This window comes from Mesoplodon mirus (genome assembly GCF_964341445.2).
Source record: "Mesoplodon mirus genome assembly, chromosome: X".
Taxonomy (NCBI): domain Eukaryota; kingdom Metazoa; phylum Chordata; class Mammalia; order Artiodactyla; family Ziphiidae; genus Mesoplodon; species Mesoplodon mirus.
Genome location: NC_138981.1, coordinates 45059749 through 45084538, shown reverse-complemented (window position 1 = coordinate 45084538; position 24790 = coordinate 45059749). Strand labels below are relative to the sequence as shown.

The following is a 24790-nucleotide window of genomic DNA, read 5'->3' as shown; positions in this document are numbered from 1 at the left end:
TGTGTGTGTGTGTGTACACTCCAGAGAATAATTACATAGTAAACATCCATATAACCACCATTCATGAAAAAGACCACCCTGCCTCCACTGCTCAGTAGTGCCACGTTTGTCATAAATCACGTGTACCTATATGTGGGACTCGGTTTCTGAACTCTATTCTGTTCGTAATTACTCTTGCTTTATAAAAAGCCTTGATACCTGATATGGCAAGTCCTCCCATCTTGTTATTTTTCAAAGGATTTTGGCTTTTCTAGGTCTTTTGTATATCAATATACATTTTAGAATCAGTTTGTCAAATTTCAAGGAAAAATCTCTTGAGATTTTTTTAAATTAATTTATTTATTTTTGGCTGTGTTAGGTCTTTGTTGCTGCGCATGGTCTTTGTTGCGGCGAGCGGGGGCTACTCTTTGTTGCGGTGTGCGGGCTTCTCACTGCAGTGGCTTCTCTTGTTGCGGAGCACAGGCTCTAGGCACGCGGGCTTCAGTAGCTGTGGCTCGCGGACTCTAGAGCGCAGGCTCAGTAGTTGTGGCACACGAGCTTAGTTGCTCCGCGGCACGTGGACTCTTCCCGGACCAGGGCTCGTGTCCCCTGCATTGGCGGGCGGATTCTTAACCACTGCGCCACCAGGGAAGTCCCTTCTGAGATTTTTGTTTGTGACTGCATTGAATCTCTGGATCGCTCTGGGAAGAATTGACATCTTCACAATATTGACTATTTCAATTAGTAAATTTAATGTATCTCTCCATTTATTTAGGTCCCCTTTAATCACTTGATAATATTTGATAATTTTTTTCCATGGAGATCTTGCACATATGTTATGTTAGGTCTATTCCTACATACTTAGAATTTCAGATACTGTTGAGAAACAATTATCCTTTTTCTTATTTTAGTTTCTGACTCTGGTGCTGGTATATATTTTGTAAAGATTTTTTTTTTAAATCAGTGCCTTTTCTGTTGCCAGACTCTGGCCCAAAAGGGTCCCATCTTCACCCCTCCTCACCTTCCCATCCGACCCTGTTATGGCCCCGCCCTGTGACCTTAATCCCTCCAAAGCTGGGGGAAGAGAGGGGGGCTGTGTGCAGATGGCTCTTCAACCTCGAAAGGAGGATGGCGGCATCTGAAGGCGGGAAAGGTGAGAGCAGGCTTCCACCCCTGCAGACCCTTGGAGCAAGCCTGGGCTCTGCTCCATCCTCAGCCCCTCTGACCCACCCACTGCCCACCAGGACCCCACCCCTGGAGAGCCTTTAGGGGACCAGAATCACATCATCCTGTTCCCATCCCAGCCAGCCCCAAACACAGCCTTAGATCCCAACTGAAACCCAAACGAATCCTGGCCCTGATCTCTATCCTAGCGCCCACCCCAACTTCAACTCCAGTGCCAGCCCCAAGCTTAATCCTAACACAAACTTTACCAACCAGAGGGCAAACCCCCGTTAGAGTCCAAACCCCAACGTGGATACAGACCTTACCATGAGCTCTAAAGTTACCGAAACTCAACCCCAACCCCTGGATATAAGCACTGTTAGTGAGTGGGTCTCTGACTTTCCAGAAAGAGTGCAGACCCATTTTTAAGTACCAGAGAGAGAGAGAGAGAGAGGGAGAGAGAGAAAGAGAGAGAGAATACAGACTTGATGGTGGTAGTAAGTTGTGAAGGCTTAGAGTCAGAGACTGCCTGGATTTGGCTCCCAATTCAGCTACTTCATCAAATCACTTAACCTCTCTTTTTGCATCAATTTCTCCACCTGCAAAATGGGGATAATACTATGTGCCAGACATTCTTCTGAATGCTGAACTCATTTAATCCTCACAGCAACCCTATATTGTAGGTACTCTTACTGTCATCTCATTATACAGGTAAGGAAATTGAGGCTCAGAGAGGTTACATAATTTGCTCAAGGCCACACACACCTACCAAGTGGTAGAGTCAGGATTTAAACTCGGATAGCTTGTTTCATCCAAAGCTGGGTATCTTAACCAGGCCAACCCACTGTCCCTTGGAGGCTGAAACAAGGCCATGGGACTTGGGAATGGCTTTAGCTGAAAACCCCAGTGCAAAACTCAGATCCCACCCAAACTCAAGTTAAACCCTAACCTTGATCCTAATTCAAATTCCAACTCATTCAAATATCCAGTCCTAACCCTAAATCATACCTCAAGAACACTTTACTCCCACGGTATTTAAACCCAACCCAAAACCTACCACTCAAATTTAATCCTAAATTTGCTTCCAGCTATAAACTTAATCCTACCCCATGCCAATTTAATCTCTACCCCCCAAATCTAACACCAAACCCTACTTCAATTAGAAACATAATCTCACCCTCACTCCCCTATAAACTCTCACTCTAACGTCAATCAACTCCAGTCCCAACTCTTATCCCCCAATCTTTAACTCAGTTACCCTCAACTTTCCCTAATTTTACATACTCTTCTCTCCTTCCCTCAGACAGAGGGATAGGATCATGTAGGAGGCAGCCGTGATTGCCCCAATACCCTGTCCCCCCCACTCGGTTTCTCCACACAGACTCCACCCCAGAGCCCAGTCCAGCCAACGGGACAGGCCCTGGGCCCGAATGGGGGCTGTGCCCTGGGCCCCCAGCATCAGGTGGTGAAATCGGCGAGGCATCCAGCCTGGGGACCCCTAAGCGAAGGACTCAGCACAGTAAGCACAAGACAGTGGCAGTGGCCAGTGCCCAGCGCTCACCCCGGGCACTCTTCTGCCTCACCCTGGCAAACCCCCTGCGGCGGTCCTGCATCAGCATCGTGGAATGGAAGCATCCTGGAAGGCCAGGGGCAGGGCTCAGGGGTGAAGAGTCAAGGATTAAGCCAGGGCTGGAATGGAAGAGGGCTGAGGTCACCAGGGATCAAGGATTAAGAACTGGATTCAAGGGGGAGTTGAGAAAGGTGAAGGTCACCAGGGGGATCAAGAGTCAAAGACTAAATCTCAGCAAGAGTTGAGGATGGCTAAGGTTTCCAGGGGGGTCAGAGTCAAGGCCTTGGTCAGGGCAGGGGCTGGGAATGTCAGAGCTGGTCACCTTAGGGTCAAGGGTCAGCATTGGGTGGGGAGGGCCCCAAGGGAATGTGGGGCTCTGAGACCACTCTGCCTGGGTCCTTAACTGTGTCCACCTGAGGCCCTTCGACATCCTCATCCTGCTGACCATCTTTGCCAACTGCGTGGCCCTTGGGGTCTACATCCCCTTCCCAGAGGATGACTCCAACACTGCCAACCACAACCTGGTGAGGCTAGCCCCGCCCCGCCCCGCCCCGCCTCCAGCTAGATACAGCCCCAGTAGAGCCACACCTCAAGCCTTCCAGCCAGGCCCCGCCCCTCTCTGACCCAGATGACCCTCTCCTGCCCAGCCCCACCCTCAGTCCCCGCTACTCTCCTCTTCCCCTTCCCCCTGTCAAACAAACCCCACTCCCAAATAACTTCCCGATCTCCCGCCCCCCACCCCCGGCTCCGCCCCCAGGAGCAGGTGGAGTACGTGTTCTTGGTGATTTTCACTGTGGAGACCGTGCTCAAGATCGTGGCCTACGGGCTGGTGCTCCACCCCAGCGCCTACATCCGCAATGGCTGGAACCTGCTCGACTTCATCATCGTCGTGGTCGGGTGCGCCTCTGCAAGGAATACCCCCAACCCTAGCTCAACTTCCCACCACAGGCCCGCTAAATTCGGGGCTCGGGGAAGCGACTGCTTCAGACTGCCTCCATTCGGTGCCAGAATCAGGAATATTAACATATTTTAAACCTATTTGTATTTCCAGTTACAGGGGCTTGTACTTTTTCGAGGAGAAGGGTGGGGGGAAGGGGGGATCCGAACGCCTGACCCCCGCCTCCTTGTCCTGTGATCCCCCATCAGGCTGTTCAGCGTGCTGCTGGAGCAGGGGCCCGGACGCCCGGGGGACGCCCCGCATACCGGAGGGAAGCCGGGGGGCTTCGATGTGAAGGCGTTGCGGGCGTTTCGGGTGCTGAGGCCACTGAGGCTGGTGTCCGGGGTCCCGAGTGAGTGGCTCGTCCCCCGGGCTTGGAGGTAGCGGAGGGGAGAGCGGGAGGGGGGCTGAGCTGACCCTGCCCCTACGTTGCCCACCCCTCGCTCCCCACAGGCCTGCACATAGTGCTCAATTCCATCATGAAGGCGCTGGTGCCGCTGCTGCATATCGCACTTCTCGTGCTCTTTGTCATCATCATTTACGCCATCATCGGACTCGAGCTGTTCCTCGGACGCATGCACAAAACGTGCTATTTCCTGGGATCTGGTCAGCAAGCCCACCCCAACCCCGGAACAGGATACGCCCCCTCCATTGGCTCCTAAGCCCCACCCTGTTCTCTAGGGGACACACTCAAATTCACAACACTCCGCCCCCAAGTTCAGGCTCCGCCCCCAGATAAACAAGTCTTACCCCGCCCCTCCCATATTCAAGACTCCGCCCTCAATTCCAGACTACAACCGCCCCCCTAGCTAATTGCTCCGCCCTATCACAAGTTTCCACTCACAGGTTAAGGCCCTATCCCACACTGAAGACTCCATTCTCCAGAACTGGTCCCAAATAGGCCTTTTTCATCCACACCCAAACCCGTCTTGGCCCCACCCTTCTTTCAAGAGACCCTCCCAAATTCACAAGACTGCTCCTAGGCTCACGCCTCACTGTTATTCACAAGATTCTGCCCCAAGGTTTACAGTCCCACCCACTCCTCAGGTCCCTGTGGTTGGGTTTCACAGCTTCCCAGGGGTTCAGAATCCTGACCCAGCACAGTCAGAGGCTACGGGTTGTCTTTGATTTAGAAAAATCTAGAACCCTGAGGCGAGCTTCCCAGGTAGGCGGGCCTCCAAGATGGCAACGACTGTGGGTGGGCGTGCTTCAGGTTCCAGAGCTCCAGTCTTCCCACAGATGTAGAGGCGGAGGAGGACCCATCGCCCTGTGCATCATCGGGATCGGGGCGTGCTTGTACGCTTAACCAGACCGAGTGCCGCGGACGCTGGGCAGGTCCCAACGGAGGCATCACCAACTTCGACAATTTCTTCTTCGCCATGCTGACAGTCTTCCAGTGCATCACCATGGAAGGCTGGACTGACGTGCTCTACTGGGTGAGGTGGACGGCGGGCACACAGTGCAGAAGCTGCACCTGCCTTTCCTCACCGAGCTCGGGTAGGAGTGTCCGCCTACCCTGAGGGATGCATGCCCCTTCTCTCTCCCTAGATGCAGGATGCCATGGGGTATGAACTGCCCTGGGTGTATTTCGTGAGTCTTGTCATCTTTGGATCCTTCTTCGTCCTCAACCTTGTACTTGGTGTCCTGAGTGGGTGAGGAACCTAGACACCTACCCAGGCCTTCCTTCCTGCCCCTCAGCCCCTGTCCCTTTATTTTGTTCCTGGCAAGCTGCTAGGCATCCTTCAAAACCCATTTAAAATACCCCTTCATTCATTCAATCAACATTGAGCATCTACTGTGTGTGAGGCACTGTTTCAGGAATGGAACAAGAGACAAAAATCTCTGCCTTCCTGGATATTACATTCTGGTGGGGAGAGACAGACAATAGCAACATACACAATAAATGTGTGTTTGTACATACATACACACACATATGTGTAGTGTCTTATATGGAATATGTGCTATGGAAAGAAAGGAAGAGTTAAGATAGGAATGCTGAGATCTTGTAATTACAAATAAGGACAATCAGGACAGGCCTCCCTGAGATGGTGTTATCTCAGTGAAAGTGTGAAAGAGATTGAGCCATGTGGGTATCTGAGGAAAGATTGTTCCAAGCAAAGGGAACAGCCAGTGCAAAGGCTCCAAAGCTAAAATGTGCTTAGCATATTCAAAGAACAGCAAAGAGGTCAGTGTGGCTGGGAGGTGACGGCAAGGGGGCCAGGGTTGTTCCCCCACCTAACCCTCTATTCTCCTCCTTCAGAGAGTTCTCCAAGGAGAGGGAGAAGGCAAAAGCGCGAGGGGACTTCCAGAAGCTTAGAGAGAAGCAGCAGCTGGAGGAGGACCTGCGGGGCTACCTGGACTGGATCACACAGGCGGAGGAGCTGGACATGGAGGACCCCTCAGCTGATGGCAACTTTGGTTCTGTGGCTCAAGAGGGCCAGGCCAGCCACCGTAGGCAATCCCAACCTGGCCCACTCCCTGCTCCACGCATCCTCAGATGTGGGCTGCCCTCCTGAGATCCAGCCCCAGCCCGCAGCAACTCTAGGCCCCTGGGTCTTCCCTGGAGGTCCAGTGGTTAAGACTCCGCACTTCCACTGCAGGGAGCACGGGTTCGATCCCTGGTCGGGGAACTAAGATCCCACATGCCATGCTGCGCGGCCAAAAAATAACAAAAACAAAAAAAAAACTCTAGGCCCAGCCTCCGGTTAGGACACAGAACCCAGACTCAGATACCCTTCCCAGACTGCACTCAGAACAAAGACTCCAAATAACAAACCCCCCCCACACACACACAGGGCCCTAACCCCACCCCAGGCCGTGCTCCACCACTGTCCTCCATGTCCCCACAGGGCCACAACTGGCAGAGCTGACCAATAGGAGACGAGGACGTCTGCACTGGTTCAGTCACTCCACCCACTCCACACACTCCACCAGCAGCCACGGTGGGGGTCCAGCAAGGTTGACAAGGGGGAGGGATGGGTAGGCAGAGGAGAAAGCCAAAGTCAGAACCCTGGGATCTTCATGTGCCAACCTCTTCTTCCACCCTGCCCACAGCCAGCCTCCCAGCCAGTGACACCGGTTCGATGGCAGAGACCCCAGGCGATGAGGAAGAGGAAGAGGGGGCTCTAGCCAGCTGTACACGCTGCCTGTGAGGGCCCCCAGCCCTTGACCCCTGACCCAGCCAGAACCCAGAATAGACCCTGACCCCAATCCTTACTTTAGCCTCCAACCTTGACCTCAGCCCCTGACCTCCAACCCTCGCTACTGACTACCGCTCAGCCCCTGACGATGCCTACCTCCCATCCCCCTCTTTTCCAGAAACAAGATCATGAAAACCAGTGTCTGGTGAGTTGGAAAAGTTCTGTGACTGCTGGACCCCATGACTTTGTGAGCCCCACCTCCAAGCCCTCCAAGCCCCCCATGACCGCCGGGCTCCCCCACCTGAGCCCCCCAGGGCAGGCTTAGGTAGGTGATCTCAGCCGGTGGGTTCCCCATCCCCACAGCCGCTGCCTCCGCCGAGCCAACCGGGGCCTTCGGGCGCGCTGCCGGCGGGCTGTGAAGTCCAATGCCTGCTACTGGGCCGTGCTGCTGCTCGTCTTCCTCAACACGCTGACCATCGCCTCGGAGCACCACGGGCAGCCCATCTGGCTCACCCAGATCCAGGGTGCACCCCCCAGCCTGCCAGCCCTCTCCCCCAGACCCCAATTCCTTCCACCCCAGAAGCTCCAATCCAGGATCTCTCTGGTGCCCCACACCCCCAGATACTGACCTCCTACCCAAGTAAATGCAGAAACTTTAGCCTGTTCCATCCTACCTTGTAGCTTACACTTGTATAGCACTTGCTGTGTGTGTCAAGCTCTGTTCTCAGCACTTTACCTGTACTCACTCAATTTCTCTTCACTGCAACTTTAGGTGAATTAAGTACTAAGGTGCATTAAGTGACTAATCCCAGGACTCAGCTAGTGAGTGGTGAACCCAGGCAGCCTGGCTCCAAAGTTCAGGCTCTTAATACCACACTGTCTGGACAAGTTAAGCCCTCTGTGCCTCAATTTCCCCATCTACAAAATGGGAATAGTAGTAGTATCCACTTCAGGGGGTGGTGGGGAGGATTAAATGAGTTAAAGTGAAAAATGCTTAGAACATTGCCTGGCCCACATAAAGCTAACACTTTACAAGTGTTAGCTCTTAGTATTATTCATCTTAATCTCAGCCCCCAACCTGAATACTGAGTACACTTCTAATCCCAACCCTCAAACCAGCCCCAGGCCCAACTAAACCCCAGATTCTAACTCTACCCTTGAACTGGAGTTTTTCTGTATTCATAGAGGCTGACCGAGACCCACACCCCAGCTCTGCCCCTTGCCCCAGCTCCAAGCCCCTCAAAAGCTTGCCCACTGTGACCTACAAACTCACCCGATCCCTAGTCCTAACCACGCCACCGGCCTGTGCCTGGACGGATACCAACTACCCCAGATCGCCCCATGGCCCCTACCTCCCCACATTTCACCACAAAAACTGACTAGCCCAGTCACCCCTGCCCCTCTCCCCACAGAGTATGCCAACAAAGTGTTGCTCTGTCTGTTCACGGTGGAGATGCTTCTCAAGTTATATGGTCTGGGGCCCTCTGTCTACGTCTCCTCCTTCTTCAACCGCTTTGACTGCTTCGTGGTTTGTGGGGGCATCCTGGAGACCACCCTGGTGGAGGTGGGCATCATGCAGCCCCTGGGCATCTCGGTGCTCCGCTGTGTGCGCCTCCTCAGGATCTTTAAGGTCACCAGGTGTGTGTGTATGTGTGTGTGTGTGTGTGTGTGTGTGTGTCGGGGGAGAGGATGGGGGCCTCAGACACAGCCCCAACAGCCACCACCCCAGCTCCAATGATGACTATATCCTCATCACCATTCATTTATCAAATATCCATTGAGTGCCTACTGCATACAAGGCGCCCTTCCAGGCCCTAGGGAAACACCAGGAATCAAAGCAGACGCAAGTTCCTGCCTTCCTGGAGATTAAAGTCTGCTGGGGAGGGTGTCTACTCCATTTCCATCCCCTTCCTCAGCCTCAACTTCAGCTAGAACATTATTCCCAACCCCATCTCCAAACTCAACTCCATACTCATCCCCAACCCAAGCCCCATCCCCCACCCCCAACCATAACACCATCTCTAACCCCAACCACCAACCACTCATCATCCACAAGCTCATTTACAGCCCCATAACCCAAGCCCAAGCCCAAGCCCACCTCCAGCCTCATTCCTAGCTCCCAGCCTCATCCCCATCACTAGCCACAACCCCCACATCCCAAACCAAACGCAAACCCATCCCCAGTCCCAGCCCCAATCTCATCCCCATCCATCCTCTCCTCTATCCCAACCCTCAGCCACAGACTTATCCCCGACTCAGTCATCTACAACTCCAAATATTCCCCAACCCCATCCCCGGCTACAATCCCTAACCCCAGGCCCAACCTAAAACCCAGTTTTAGCTTCACCAACTTCCATATACCCTCCATACTAACCTCATCTCCCCTAATGCCAACCCCAACCCCGAAAACAACCCTCCCCTTACTTCTTATTCTCACCTCACCCCAACTCCAAAATCAATTCCAACAATGACACAAAAGTTCATCTTAACCCAGTCCGCCCCAGTGCATCCCAAGCTGGAGCCCTGCTCCGGCTCCTGACTCACCACTGGACATGTCAACCCTTCCCCCTCCATCTCTGCTGCAGGCACTGGGCATCTCTGAGCAACTTAGTGGCGTCCCTGCTCAATTCAATGAAATCCATTGCATCCTTGCTGCTTCTCCTCTTCCTCTTTATCATCATCTTCTCCCTGCTTGGCATGCAGCTGTTTGGGGGCAAGTTCAACTTTGACCAGACCCACACCAAGCGAAGCACCTTTGACACCTTTCCCCAGGCCCTCCTCACTGTTTTTCAGGTGAGACCTGGAGATCATGGGATGGGTGGGCAAGGCGGGGGCACCCAAGATTGGGGAGAGGGTCCCAAGAGCTTCATGGTGACCTCCCACCCCTAGATCCTGACAGGTGAGGACTGGAACGTGGTCATGTATGATGGTATCATGGCCTATGGCGGCCCCTTCTTCCCAGGGATGCTGGTATGCGTGTACTTCATCATCCTCTTCATCTGCGGCAACTGTATCCTCAGAGCCTTGGGAGGCTGGATCGTGGCAGGGCTGGGGGAGGATAATGGGGACATGGGCACTCCATAGGCAGGCTGCTTCTCCATCCTTGTAGCCTGAGCTCACCCCAGACATCCTGTTGAATGTGTTTCTTGCCATTGCTGTGGACAACCTGGCCAGTGGAGATGCAGGCACTGACAAGGACAAGGGCAGGTGAGGTCTTGCTCTGCCTCCAAGACAGTCTCTCCCTGGGATCCCTGACTGGGACCCTCCCACACACATCCCACACCACCAGAGATGCCTTGGTCACCCTGGCAATCCCCATCTGCAGATCCAACCTTCCAGTCCTCATTCACTGCACATGCATTTATTGAGCACCTACTTTTTGCCAGGCCCTGTTCTAGATGCTAAAGAGACAGCAGGGGTCAAAGAAGACAGAGTCCTTGCTTTCATGGAGCTGACATTCTAGTTGGGGAAGGCAAGCAAAACAAACAAATGAATATATAATAATATAATTTAATTAAATATATGTTAATATGTAATGAAGAAAAAGAAAGCAGAATAAGAGAATAGAGAGAAATGAAGATTGCTATTTTGGTTAGGGTAATCAAGGAAGGCCTCTATGAGAAGGTGACAGTTAAAGAGAGGCCTGAATGAAGTGGGGGAGTGAGCCATGCAAATATCTGGGGAAAGAGTGTTCAAGGCAAGGGGACAGCAAGTGCAAAGGTCTTGAGGTGATAATATTCTTAGCACATTCAAAAAACACCATGGGGGGAATTCCCTGGCAGTCTAGTGGTTAGGACTCGGCTCTTTCGCTGCTTTCACCCAGGGCCCCAGGTTCGATACCTGGTCTGGGAACAAGGAGAGTGGTAAGAGGTGAGCTCAAATGGGGGGAATAGAAAAGCCAGATGAAGGGCATTCTGGCCATGGTGAGAACTTTGGGTTTTGCTCTGAGTGGTGCGGAGCCATGGGAGGGGTGTGAGCAGAGGAGGAATGTATCAGACGTAGAATTTAACAGCATCCCTCCTGCTGCTGAGAGAATAGACTAAGGGGATGAGGGGGGAAGCAGGGAGGTTGTATGGGACCTGAGAAAGGTCTGTTCTGATCGCAATGACCCCCTCCCTTGGCCTTGCCTATCTGCTTCCATCCTTAACAGTCACCTCCTCCCCAACTTCCTCGCACAGGGAGAAGGACACTGAGGGAACTCCACAGGAGAATGGAGCACTGGTGAGTTAGAGGCCTGGGCACTGTCTACACCTCCCACTACCACCAATATCTGTCTATGCATGTGTGTCTTTATCCCGCATCCTCTGTCTATTCATTCCTTCTTTATTGTGTCCCTCCCATGCCTCCCCTGTGTCCATCCCCTGGTGTCTACCGCATCATCGATGACCCCCATCTTCCTGTCCCCAGGTGCCTGGTGGGGAGAATGAGGAAGAGGAAGGTGCAAAAAATGAAGGAGCAGGCAAGTGGGCAAGGCCAGGTGGAAGAGGTATGGGACCTTGGGGACAGCACCCAGGTGGAGCTCGTGACCCCTGAGACCCTCCTCTCTGGAGAGCAGCCTTCTCCGACAACATCTTAAAAATAATGGGCTTGGTGTGTGGCCAGGAACATTTGAGACGCTGAGATTAAAGAAGAGAAACAGACATTTTGTTTCACTGCAGAACTTCTCAGAGCCTTTATTATAAAATAGTATGTATACGACTGAAGATGCCAATGTGCATTCAACACACATTTACTGAGCCCCTCCTGTGTCCCATGCACTGTTCTAAGTGCTGAGGACACAACAGTGAACAAAACAGTCTGAAATCCCTTCTCTGAGGAGCTGACATTCTAGCAGGGAGATGAGAATTTACCACATGACAAGCACTGTTCTAGGTGCTTTACATACATTTTCTCAATTCATTCTCTCTCCTTTGATCTGCTGCTGCTGCCAGGCATGGAGGAAGAGGAGGAGGAGGAGGAGGAAGAGGAGGAGGAGGAAGGGGGTGCAGGGCATGTGGAACTCCTGCAGGAAGTTGTACCTAAGGAGAAAGTGGTACCCATCCCTGAGGGCAGCGCCTTCTTCTGCCTCAGCCAAACCAACCCGTGAGTGTTGAGAATGTACAGGGAGTTGGGGCAGGAGGGGCTGGGGCAGGGGGAGGACCAGGGAGCAGCCAAGGCTCGGGTGGGGTGCACGGCCTTATGCAACAGGGCCCATGCTGTATCTCTCGGGCTCCCCCAATCAACTCTGCGGTCCTGTGTTCTGACTATGGACCATTCCCCACTCCCCAGGCTGAGGAAGGCCTGCCACACCCTCATCCACCATCACGTCTTCACCAATCTTATCCTGGTGTTCATCATCCTCAGCAGTGTGTCCCTGGCAGCTGAGGACCCCATCCGAGCCCACTCCTTCCGCAACCACGTGAGCCTTGGGCTGGGGACTCAGGAGACACTCCCAAGGGTGTCCTACTGGGCACAAGCTGGGGCCAGGGTGGAGGCAGGGAGAAGACCCCTAGTTGGGCAGAGAGAGAGGAGCAATAATGGCAGCTGCAGCAGTGCCAGCCTTTATTATGAGTGCAACACACTTGGGGAAGCACCGGGGAGGTGATCAGTGTTTGGCAGAGGAGGAAGCTGTGCTCAGAGGTTGAGCAGACCAAGGGCGCCCATGTAGCTGAGTAGAGGCAGAGGAACCCAAATCTGAACCCTTGTCTTTCTGGTGGCCAAGGCTTTTGCCTTGTAGAAAAGTCCTGATGATGATGATGATGGGAGAGAGAGAGATAGAGGGAGGGAAGGAGAGAGGGAGGGAGGGACAGCGAAACTTACTGAGAGGTACACACAGCTAGGGTCCCCCTCAGCCATGACTCGGTGGCTCCCCCTCTTTCTTGCCCCCCAGATTCTGGGGTACTTCGATTATGCCTTCACCTCCATTTTCACTGTGGAGATTCTACTAAAGGTGACTAATGGACCGCCCATCATACCCCCAGTTACCCCAACCTACTCCCCACCCACCCCTGCAGCCCACCTCTCCTGTTTCCATCCCCAACTCCCTTCTCTATCCCCGGATCTGGGGTCTAACTAGCCTGATGTCCCCCTACTCCCCAGATGACGGTGTTCGGGGCTTTCCTGCACCGTGGCTCCTTCTGCCGTAGCTGGTTCAATCTGTTGGATCTGCTGGTGGTCAGCGTGTCCCTCATCTCCTTTGGCATCCAGTGAGTGACACCTGCCTACCCCATTCCTCCAAGAGCCAAGGCCAGGCCCGGGCCATGGCCTGAGGACTGCCCCCTCCTCAGCTCCAGTGCCATCTCGGTGGTGAAGATTCTTCGAGTACTCCGAGTACTACGGCCCCTCCGAGCCATCAACAGGGCCAAAGGACTCAAGGTAATCCCATCCCACCCAAATCCATGGGACCCAGACCCTGCCCCGCCCCTGGGGCCAGGATCACTGATCCGACTGACCATTTGCAGTGATGCATGACCACATAGCCTGGCCACAATGTGTAACCACACGGCCCTGACCACTGGCCATGTGGCCTCATCCATGTTCCTTACAAGTGACCATCCATTCCTTACCAAAGGCCACATTTCTGTGATCCAAGTTCCTGACATGTGGCCACATACCCCTGTCTGGCAAACACATTTCCCGTTGGTACCCACACATCCATCACCCAAGACCACATGTTCCTGACCCAAGTCCCTGAGCTCCATCCATGCCCAGAGTCCTTGCCCTGTGGCCACCGTGGCCTGCGGTGTCCATGAGCCATATTTGTGGGTGTCTGCAGCACGTGGTGCAGTGTGTGTTCGTGGCCATCCGGACCATCGGGAATATCATGATTGTGACCACGCTCCTGCAATTCATGTTCGCCTGCATTGGCGTGCAGCTCTTCAAGGTGGGAGGAAACACTGGAGGGAGGCCCAGGCATGAATCAAGGCACGGGGCCGGGGGATGAAGGGTGAATCTGCTTGACAAATATCCTCTCTGCAGGGGAAATTCTACAGTTGCACTGATGAGGCCAAACACACACCCCAAGAATGCAAGTGAGTGCCTGAAATCCTGCCCTCCATGGAGCCCAGGACCCTCCCAAAGTCCAAAGAGGCCCCTAGATCTCACCCAGGCCTCTAAAACCCCTAGATCTTCCTCCAAGGACCTGCAGAGACCCCTCCAGATTTTATCAAGGCCCCCAAGACCCCAGAAATCCTCAAGGCCCCAAGATACATCCCGAGAATTCTCCCAAGAACGGCAAAAGCCCTCAGACATCAGTCCCTAAGAGGCCCCCCCAATAACTGCCCAAAACCCCTCTCCACATTCCCCAGAGTTACCTACATTCCACTCCAGAATCCCAACCGTCCTCAAACACCCGACCCCCACCACCAAGTCCCCAGCTTCCGTCTTGAGACTCCTACAGAGGGTAATAGTTCACTGAAATTAGACATTCCTGGTTCAAATTCGTCTTATGAGACTTGGATACATTTCGTAACCTTGCTGAGTCCCATTTTCCTCAACTGAAAAATGGGGATAAAAAGAGTGTGGATTTCACAAGGTTGTTGTGAGGAGCAAATGAGTTACTACACAGAGAGTGTACTACAGTGTAAAGTTAGTACACGTAAAGCCTAGCACAGTGCCTGGCATATACTTAGTGCTGATAAATGTTGGCTGTTATTCGTATTGCTTTTTCCTGGATGGCAACGATGGTGACAATAATGCTGATGATAGCTGCTGTATACGGCCCCAACAATGTGCCAGACGCTGTTCTCATTGATTAACAAAATTAATCCTTGTAACAAGACAGGAAATACATTCTGTTATTATCCTTATGTCATAAATGGGGAAAACTGAAGCACAGAGGTTAAGTGCCCAAGGTCACCCAGCCAGTAAATGGAAGGGCAGGATTGGAACCCAGGCTATCCAGCTCCACCACTATGCCCTGCTGCCTCCGTGCTGCAGACACCAGTCCCCATTCCACAGCTCCCTACCCCTCCTCACCCACCCAGCATGTCTGCAACATCCACAGGGGCTCCTTCCTGGTCTACCCCGATGGAGATGTGTCAAGGCCCCTGGTCCGGGAGCGGCTCTGGGTCAACAGTGATTTCAACTTTGACAATGTCCTTTCAGCCATGATGGCCCTGTTCACTGTCTCCACCTTCGAAGGCTGGCCTGCGTGAGGGGCAGGGGCCCAGGGATGGGCAGGGGACTGGGCAAGAGGCTTTAGGGGATTGGCTTTGGATATCCTGGGGATGGGTGGAAGGGTATCTTGGGATGTGAAGAAGGTCTCTGGAGAGTGGATAGGGTTTTCTGGGGACTGGTGGGTGTATCAGATGACTAGGTGGGGATCTCCCAGAAGTTGGCTGGGGGTGCTTTGGGGACCTGGTTGAGGGGGCCTCCAAGAATTGGGTAGAGAGGTCTCTGAGGCACTAGGTGGAAGTCTAGAGAGGACTGCGTGGGATTTAGGGGGGGTACCAGGTAGAGGTCTGGGGGGACTGGGTGGAGGTCTTGGAGGAGATGGAGCTGGAGATTCAGGGGTTTCCAGATAGCTGCACAAGTCTTTGGGAGTACTAGGTGGGGGGCGATGGAGCAAGGAATTCAAGTTGACAGGACAGGGGATTTAGAGATCTTTGGGGGCTTGTTGGGGAGTTCTGGGGAGCTGCATGGGGATCCTCAGATGGCTGGAGGAGAACTGGGAGTCTGTGGGAACTTAAGGGATTTGGGAGTCTTGGAGGGCCTGGATGGGGATTCTCAGGAAGGTTGGATGGGGATCTCTGGATCTCTGGAGGGCTGGGCTTTGAGAGTCTTTGAGGGCCGGGTGTGTAGGTCTCAGATAGTTAGGTCAGGGGATTTGGGGATCTTTGGGGATATTCTGGGGTGCCTAAGGTGTCTGGGGACAGGTCTGAGGGGTCTGGGATATCCCTTCACTTGCTCCCACTGGCTCCCCAGGCTGCTATATAAGGCCATCGATGCAAACGCAGAGAACAAGGGCCCCATCTATAATTACCACGTGGAGATCTCAGTGTTCTTCATTGTCTACATCATCATCATTGCATTCTTCATGATGAACATCTTTGTGGGCTTCGTCATCATCACCTTCCGTGCCCAGGGCGAGCAGGAGTACCAAGACTGTGAGCTGGACAAGAACCAGGTGACCTCCGACCCCTGATCCACCAACCCCCACCCCCACCCCAGCTCCTTGCCTCGGGACCCCACTGCTCACTCATGCCTTGCACTTATATGCAGCGCCAGTGTGTGGAGTATGCCCTCAAGGCCCAGCCACTCCGCCGCTATATCCCCAAGAACCCGCATCAGTATCGGGTGTGGGCCACTGTGAACTCTGCTGCCTTCGAGTATCTCATGTTCCTGCTCATCCTGCTCAACACGGTTGCTCTAGCCATGCAGGTCTGAGCTCCCCACCCTGATCCCGCCAGACACCTGGCCCTATTCTGTCTGCACAAATCCTTAAGAACTGTCAGGAATGCTTTAGCCTGCAAGTAACAAAACCCCCAACTGACAGAGACTTAAGCTTTAAAGATATGTGCCACATATATTCAAATCAAAGGCCAATAATCATAAGTTGTATCCTGATTTCAGAGATGTGAGAATGTGGAAAAAATGGCAGATGGCAAATGTAAGTTGTCATTGGCTGTGAAACGCACCCCAATTTCAGAGATTCTAAACTGTGAAAAGATGTGTATCCTGGAGTCAGTGAATTATGATAGTTACCTCACATAGCAAGCAGTGCAGAGGTAGGCTGTTTGCTCATTGCTCATCAGGGACCCAGGCTCTATATTTCTGCTCCTCTATTCTTAGTAAGTTGGGTTTCGTTCTCATGACTGTTGCTTCATGGTCACAAGATGGCTGCCACAGTTCCAGGCATCAAAACCACATTCAAAGAAGGAAAAAGGAAGGAAGGTTGCACCAAGGGACTCTCCTCACTTGACCCTTTTATTGGAAATCAAAAATAATTTTCACAGAAGCTGCCCAAGCAGCAGCAAGCTTACGTTTCTGTCTCATTAGTCAGAACTAGCTGCAAGGAAAGCTAGGAAATCAAGGGCTGGGCTTTCCAATATCCATAATGAGAGGTGGACAGTGTGAGAGGTTTGGCCAACCCATAGTGCTACCACATCCCCAGACTTACCTCAGTCCAAGACAGAGAATATTTGGTTGGGGTGTGGGGGGGAATCTCTGCCTCAGGCTATGTCCCCACGTCTGATTTTCTCCCCAGCACTATGAGCAGACTGCTCCCTTCAACTATGTCATGGACATCCTCAACATGGTTTTCACTGGCCTCTTCACTGTTGAGATGGTGCTCAAAATCATCGCCTTCAAACCCAAGGTACCCCCCCAAGGCTTAGACCCATTCCTTAGGGTGGAACTCACTGCATAGCTCTCAGGGGGGCAGCAACCAGGGAGTCATGAGACTAGGGAGGAAGAGGGATCTAGATGCAGCCTTATCATGTGATCCAACCTAGACCCTGCCTCCCCAATGCCCCCAACCACTACTAGCCCCATACCCTAGCTTGCTAGCTCTGAGAAGACAGGGCACTGCTTTCCTCCTGTCTACAGCATTACTTTACCGATGCCTGGAACACGTTTGATGCTCTTATTGTGGTGGGCAGCGTAGTGGACATTGCCGTCACTGAAGTCAACGTGAGGACTGGCTCTCCACTAACCCGCTCACCCCCTACCAACCTTCCCTCACCTCAACCCCAGGGCTTTCTTTCACATGGGGAGGTGGTTCCCACTCACATCCGCCCCACTCCTGGCGACTCAGAGCTCCTCCCTCTAGCTCTATCCCTTGAGTCCCTATTGGGTTCAGCCAAAGCCCCCTTCTACCAGCTCCTGCTCGTTCATCTGCAAGCTATCCTCTGGCTCCAGCATCTCCTAAAATGACTCTCCTGTTATTTCTATTATTTTCTTCATTGCTTCTACATCCCCCTCCATTGGTCCCATCATCTCCACCAACTCCTGCTTTGACTCCATCATCTCCTCTGATTCCTTCATTGGCTCCATTTCCTCCACCGACACCATCGTCTCTGACACTGGGTCTTTCACGGTTCTGTCATCACCACTGACTGCACGGTTGGCTCCATCATCTCTTTCACTGGGTACTACATGGTCCTCCATTGACAATGCTTCTGGGTCCATATCTCCATCACCGGCTTCTCCATTGGATCCTCCATCGGTTCTCTCATCTCCGTGAAACCACCGGCTTCATCATTTCCTCGATTGGCTCCAATATCTCTCCTCCACCATCTCCTGTGCCCTCTCCTCTACCTTTCACCCTCATTACCAACTTTTCCTTCAACCATCCTGATCCATTACCACATAACCTTCCTTATCATCCCTTGGATAATAACTCTACCATCCATTATCCCCCGTATCTGCTCCATCACTTCTCTCCTTGTTCATTGGCCCTGTGACCTCATCATCTCCTCCATCACCTCTATTTTGGCAATATCTCCGTACAGAATGGTGGCCATCTTGGCGAGGTAGCCCCCCCACCTCACAACAGGGACTCTCTGCCTCTCTCTTCACCTACCCTCCTTTCCTTTCTTCCCCAAAGTCCTTAGAAATGCTCCCTGACCACCCTGGGGCCTGGGTTCTGAGGGATTTGGAGGCTGGGAGGGCCAAAGCATGAGACAGGGAGGTGGCTGGGGCAAATGTGGACTGAGCATACCCACCACACGCCCAACCCCAGAGCTCTGAGGACAGTTCCCGCATTTCGATCACTTTCTTTCGCCTCTTCCGAGTCATGCGGCTGGTCAAGCTCCTCAGTAAGGGTGAAGGGATTCGCACATTACTCTGGACATTCATCAAGTCCTTCCAGGTAACTCCCCCACTCCTTTGTTCGCCCCTCATCCCCACTTCACACCCTCAGCTTGTCCTTTTACCGCCCCCAGAACTACACCTTCCAGCATGCCATACCCATGTGCAGCTTACCATTTCCAGTTTTCTCTCTTTTGTGGGCTCTCAATTCCCAACATGTCTTGGCCTCACTGACCTTACTCTATTGTATTTAATACTGTGTCCATATTTGGGAGACCCTGGCAGGCATGGGCACTTTGGGGATGGACCACATCTCTCAGCAGGCCCCGGCTTGAGTGCATTCTGGGGCTTAACAGTTCTCTGCCTGGACCTGAGTATCTATCCTCCTCTCCACCCCCATAGGCCTTGCCCTATGTGGCTCTTCTCATCGCAATGATATTCTTCATTTACGCAGTCATTGGGATGCAGGCAAGTGAGAACCCTGGGGAGCATCCCTCAGGCACTCCTCTGTTGAGGGGGGTTAGATAGGAATGAGCCCAAAGTGGGGGTAGAAAGACAGACAAGCTGCACCACCCTGAGTCAGTCCATACATCTGTGAAATGGGATCAGCAGTGCCTGCTTGTCAGGGTTGTAAGGATCCTTTGGGTATTAGGTGTTGTGAAATGGATGGGAACCTGTAGGGGCACGGAGTCACCCCTCTGACACAGCCCCTGTATGCCCCCAGATTTTCGGCAAGGTGGCTCTTCAGGATGGCACACAGATCAACCGAAACAACAACTTCCAGACCTTTCCACAGGCTGTGCTGCTTTTGTTCAGGTGACACACACACACACACCCTCTCCCCTGCTGCTTTGATCTCCAGCATGCTTTTGGGTACCCACACATACTCTCTGGGCCCCTGACTGCCTGAGATATGGAAGTAACAGGGCAGCATGGGGCTCCATATTGCCTGAGACCTTTTCTGGCTGTGTTCTAAAGAATCTTTTAGAATATTCTAGCCTCAGCCATCCTTTTTCTGGCTGCAAGACGTATACCTTTCATAGGCCTCAGCACCCCCTCTGTAAAATGCAAACATGATTGTCATCAACATGGCCACACCAGCTTTTAAAATATTGAAATGCTGTTTTTACCAGATGTAGCCTCTGGTAAGAAATAGGCCATCTCCTCACCCCTCTGGCCCCCACAGTGGCCCTTGTCATGACTTCATAGCCTCCCCCCCAAGATGGCACCACTGTGTGACCCCCAGGTGTGCTACTGGTGAGGCATGGCAGGAGATAATGCTTGCCAGCCTTCCTGGGAGCCGGTGTGACCCTGAGTCTGACTTCGGCCCTGGTGAGGAGTTTAGCTGTGGTAGCAATTTTGCCATAGCCTATTTTATCAGCTTCTTCATGCTCTGTGCATTCCTGGTAAGGACCAATCCCCACAACCACCACTACTGCCCCGGGGGCTGGTCCTGATGGGGATGAGGTGGGGAGCCCAGATCTTCAGAACGGGTAAAAGGGCTGGCCTGATGACAAGATCAACCCGGGGACTCATGACCCAGTGACCATAGAAGCTTACCTCTGCCTCCCACCAAGCCCCCCATACTCTTCTCTGCCCTTCACCTAACCTCTCCTACTCACTGGCCCACAGATCATAAATCTCTTTGTGGCTGTGATCATGGACAACTTTGATTATCTAACCAGAGATTGGTCCATCCTGGGCCCCCATCACCTCGATGAATTCAAGAGGATCTGGTCTGAATATGACCCTGGGGCCAAGTATGCCCTCTGACCCCATACCCGGGATACCAGAGGACAGTGCACTGCCTCACAGTCCTCCAACTCTGGAACCTCTGACCTATGCCTCCCATTACCCAGGCAGTAGATGCCCCAAGTTTCCCACTGCCCCTGTTCTCTGCCTTTTCCCCTCCCCCACTGACTGCCCTCCAGTTCTTCCCTGGAAAACTATGGGGTGTTGGTGGGGCGAGGGAGTGATGAGCTGGTAGGGCCTTGAGTAAGGACCAGAAGTGGTATCTCCAACCCAGTAGTGCCTCTCTTCCACCCCCACCTTCCCCAGAGGCCGCATCAAGCACCTGGATGTGGTTGCCCTGCTGAGACGCATCCAGCCACCCCTGGGATTCGGGAAGCTGTGCCCACACCGAGTGGCCTGCAAGGTCTGTGCACCTGCCCACCACTGCCTCTGAGAGGACTGTCACCACACAGCAGGGGTGGGCAGGGACCCTGCCTTGGGTGGGGAGGGGGTGTTTGGTGGCATCCTCAAAGGTTTCTGCCCTTGGGCATCACATGCCTGCATCCCTGGCATCTGCCCAAAGTGGGTTCCATGTCCCTGGTGTGCACAGAGACTTGTGGCGATGAACATGCCTCTCAACTCAGATGGGACAGTGACATTCAATGCCACACTCTTTGCCCTCGTTCGGACATCCCTGAAGATCAAGACAGAAGGTGTGTGGGGAGGAGGGGGAGGAGGGGGAGGAGGGGGAGGAGGGGGAGGGTCCCCGGGGAAGGCGCAAGGAGCAAGCTAATTGAGGGATGGGCCCCACTCTTAGCTCTGAACCTCAAAATAGGTGACTCTGCCTTCTCCAGGCCTGTTTTCCCACCTGTCCAACGGGGGCGGTGTTTGGATGCGGTAGAAGTTTGTGACGCACCCTCCAACAGTGAAGGAGTGGCTGTGAAAGGCTCTTCCTATTGGCTCATGCCCCACATCCTCTCCCCATGCAGGGAACCTGGAGCAAGCCAATCAGGAGCTGCGGATTGTCATCAAAAAGATCTGGAAGCGGATGAAGCAGAAGCTGCTAGATGAGGTCATCCCCCCAGCTGACGGTGAGCTAGCTTCACCGCAGTTCCTTAAGCCTGCCTCTGAATGTCAACGATTGCTCACCACCACCAAACCATCACTGGCTGGAGAGGGAGGGGTGCAGGGGGAGAGTCCGAGCTTTGATGTGGGGGTGTGGGGAGCAGAGGACTCCTGTGTGATCTTGCCTCCTCTCCCTTGCTCCCAGAGGAAGAAGTTACCGTGGGCAAATTCTACGCCACATTTCTGATCCAGGACTATTTCCGCAAATTCCGGCGGAGGAAAGAAAAGGGGCTACTAGGGGCCGAGGCCCCCCCAAGCACCTCCTCTGCCCTTCAGGTCTTGGGAGCAGGGCCTGAGCTGGGTGGGGGTATGTGGGAGCTCTGTGGCTGAGGCTGACTGCCTTCTTGATCTCATGGAACCCATGTCACAGATGAGGAAACTGAGACCCCAGGACGCACAGAGGGTCAGGGGTGACTGTGGGGCTCCTTCCCCCACCCCACACTCCTACTCAGGGACAGGGAAGTTTAGACCCTGAGCTACCCGCTTCCCTATTTTCCCACCCCCACAGGCTGGTCTGAGGAGCCTGCAAGACTTGGGTCCTGAGATGCGGCAGGCCCTCACCTGTGACACAGATGAGGAGGAGGAGGAAGAGGGGCAGGAGGGAGAGGAGAAGGAAGATGAGAAGGACCCGGAAACGTACAAAGTAAGGATAATAAGCTTTCACTCCCCCAGGAACTCTTGATTGTAAAATACACCCTCAACCCCCTGAGTGATTTCCATACTGCGTCTGGGAGGAAGCCCCCCAGAGAAGACCCCCTGCAATAGACAAATGTTTATTTGGTACCTACCACCCACTGTTGGAGGGCAAGGCCCAGATTTGGCCCCTGGGGAGCTCATTGGAGACACACTATTTGACCAAGTGACTTTTAGTTATAACCTGTATGCAACGCTCAGTCCTGTGATTTCCACAGGCCCCAATGGGCTCCCAGCCCCCATCTCGCCGGAGCTCTGTGATTTCTGTGTCTCTGCCTGCCTGGGACAAACCGCCAGATTCACTTTCCCTTGGGCCCAGTGATGACGATGGGGGTGCTCCCAACTCCAGACAGTCCAGTGTGCCCCAGGCTGGGTCCCACGCCCACAGGTATGGCCAAAGGTCTGCAGGAGGACTGTGAGGGAAGGCAGGGACTAGCCACTTTATGGGGTACTTCAGGGGGCAGAGGGTGTTTCCAGTGAGACAAACGTCTATTAAAAGAAAGCCCATGTCTCCTTTAAAATGATGACAGGTTAGGGCTTCCCTGGTGGCACAGTGGTTGAGAGTCCACCTGCCGATGCAGGGGACCCGGGTTCTGCCCCGGTCCAGGAAGATCCCACATGCCGCAGAGCGGCTGGGCCCGTGAGCCATGGCTGCTGAGCCTGCGCGTCCGGAGCCTGTGCTCCGCAGTGGGAGAGGCCACAGCAGTGAGAGGCCTGCGTACCACAAAAAAAAAAAAAAAAAAAATGATGACAGGTTAATTTTATGTTATGTGAATTTTCCCACTTAAAAAAAGTCTAGTGTTTCTGCAGAAGGTAGGACATGAAATGAGAGGGGACCAGGGGCCCAGGACCACACTGAGGGGATCTGGTCTGCCTAACTTGCCTCACTTTCCCCCAGGAGAAGCTCTGGGGTTCTCATTTTCACCATTCCGGAAGAAGGAAGTTCTCAGTCCAAGGCAACCAAAGGGCAAGAGAAGCAGGATGAACAAGAGGAAGTCCCCAGCCAGCACTCTGGCCACGACACGTAGGATGAGCCCATGAGCCACGTGCGAGAGGGATGGCACCCCATCGCGCATGCCCAGGCCTGAGCTCACCCCAGCCCTCCCTCCCAAACAGGCTCTCCTACCTAGATGAGCAGGCAGGGACTCCCCCACGCCCCATCCTTTTGCCACCTCACAGACCCCAGAGGTATGTGGATGGCCACCAAGCACCACGCCGCCGTCTGCTGCCCCCAACGCCTGCAGGTGAGAGTGGACCTGGGTCCTGGGGGGCCCCTTGGGCCATAAGGGCAGAGGGCTGGGGAGGCACTGACATTCCTCTTTGCCCCTGGTGCCCCCCACACCCCCAGGCCGGAAGCCTTCCTTCACCATCCAGTGTCTGCGGCGCCAGGGCAGTTGTGAAGATTTACCCATCCCAGGCACCTATCATCGTGGGCGCAACTCAGGGCCCAGCAGGGCACAGGTGAGGTGGGGGAGGGGGGCTGAGGCCCGGAGGGGTGGGGGGCAGCCTAGGCTGAATTTATCAAATACACTACATATCGGACCCTTCTGAAGAAGGGGGCACGTGTGAATTCACACAGTCCTCACTGTGCCTGTGAGGTGGGTACTGTTACTAGCCCCAGTGTACAGATGAGGAAACTGAGGCCCAGAGAGGCTTACTCAAGATCGCACAGCTAGTAAGTGGCAAAGCTGAGATTTAAATCCAGGCCTTCTATGCTCTGAAATAAACCCACGGCTGATTTATACCCATTCAGTTTGACTCCAGTTGTGTTTGGGGGGTAAGAGGTAGGCACAGGAGTGATTCCTAGATCCTCATACCCTCCCCATCAATCACTATGCCCCTGATGTTCATTCTGGTCCAGGGTTCCTGGGCAACCCCTCCTCAGCGGGGCCGGCTCCTATACGCCCCACTGTTTTTGGTGGAGGAGGGTGCAGCAGGGGACGGATACCTCGGCAACTCCAGCAGTCCACTGCGCACCTTCACCTGTCTGCACGTGCCTGGAACCCACTCAGACCCCAGCCATGGCAAAAGGGGCAGTGCTGACAGCCTGGTGGAGGCTGTGAGTCCAGAAGGGGAGGGGGCCGGAGGGATGGGAGAGAAGGGGAGAAGGTGGGAGCTTGGGAAGGAGGGTCCCCAGTCTCTGTGTTGTGTATGTAGCTATCCCTTTGCTCTGTGACTTCTGCTCAGCAAGATGTGTGTCCCACTGTCCCCCACTGACTTCCCTGCGTGCCCTCATGGGTTCATCACTCATCCACACCAACCCCTCTGTGCACACTGCTTCGACTCCATGCTCTGCCCTCTGTCAACACTGATCCCATCTGTGCCCCCAGGTGCTCATCTCCGAGGGCCTGGGCCTGTTTGCCCGAGACCCACGCTTCGTGGCCCTGGCCAAGAGGGAGATTGCAGACGCATGTCGCCTGACACTGGACGAGATGGACAGTGCTGCCAGTGACCTGCTGGCACAGAGGACCAGCTCACTTTATAGTGACGAGGAGTCCATCCTCTCCCGCTTTGATGAGGAGGACCTGGGAGACGAGATGGCCTGTGTCCATGCCCTCTGAATTCCCATCCCTCCCCCACTGCTCAATAAACCTCCTGCCCTCCCTTCCTCAGAAGGAGACCGGCATGGACCACACCCCTGGATTTTGGTGTCTTTGCACTGGAGGCCTGGGGCTGCCCAGCGGTCCTCATCTATCCATCCCGTTTCAGCCCTGAGCCACT

At 53.8% G+C, this 24790-nt stretch overlaps 1 protein-coding gene across 1 annotated transcript; it reads left to right on the top strand.

Moving 5' to 3' along the window:
- Positions 1-1107: 1107 nt before the first annotated feature.
- CACNA1F (calcium voltage-gated channel subunit alpha1 F) lies at positions 1108-24634 on the top strand (the record flags this gene model as incomplete). Its single annotated transcript, XM_082609221.1, has 46 exons — positions 1108-1187; positions 3132-3237; positions 3471-3610; positions 3860-4002; positions 4104-4256; positions 4890-5086; positions 5199-5302; positions 5911-6101; positions 6500-6592; positions 6705-6798; positions 6969-6995; positions 7154-7314; positions 8203-8428; positions 9376-9583; positions 9680-9800; positions 9916-9997; positions 11198-11276; positions 11733-11872; positions 12059-12188; positions 12660-12719; positions 12869-12975; positions 13057-13144; positions 13545-13652; positions 13748-13800; positions 14775-14921; positions 15695-15896; positions 15992-16150; positions 16977-17087; positions 17318-17401; positions 18223-18243; positions 18453-18581; positions 18923-18988; positions 19245-19336; positions 19767-19926; positions 20153-20280; positions 20579-20675; positions 20862-20964; positions 21241-21342; positions 21522-21652; positions 21885-22019; positions 22288-22457; positions 22968-23093; positions 23186-23313; positions 23418-23530; positions 23931-24128; positions 24400-24634. 46 exons carry the CDS (start codon positions 1108-1110, stop codon positions 24628-24630), a joined length of 5724 nt encoding a protein of 1907 aa, XP_082465347.1. The 3' UTR covers positions 24631-24634.
- Between the last annotated feature and the right edge of the window lie 156 nt (positions 24635-24790).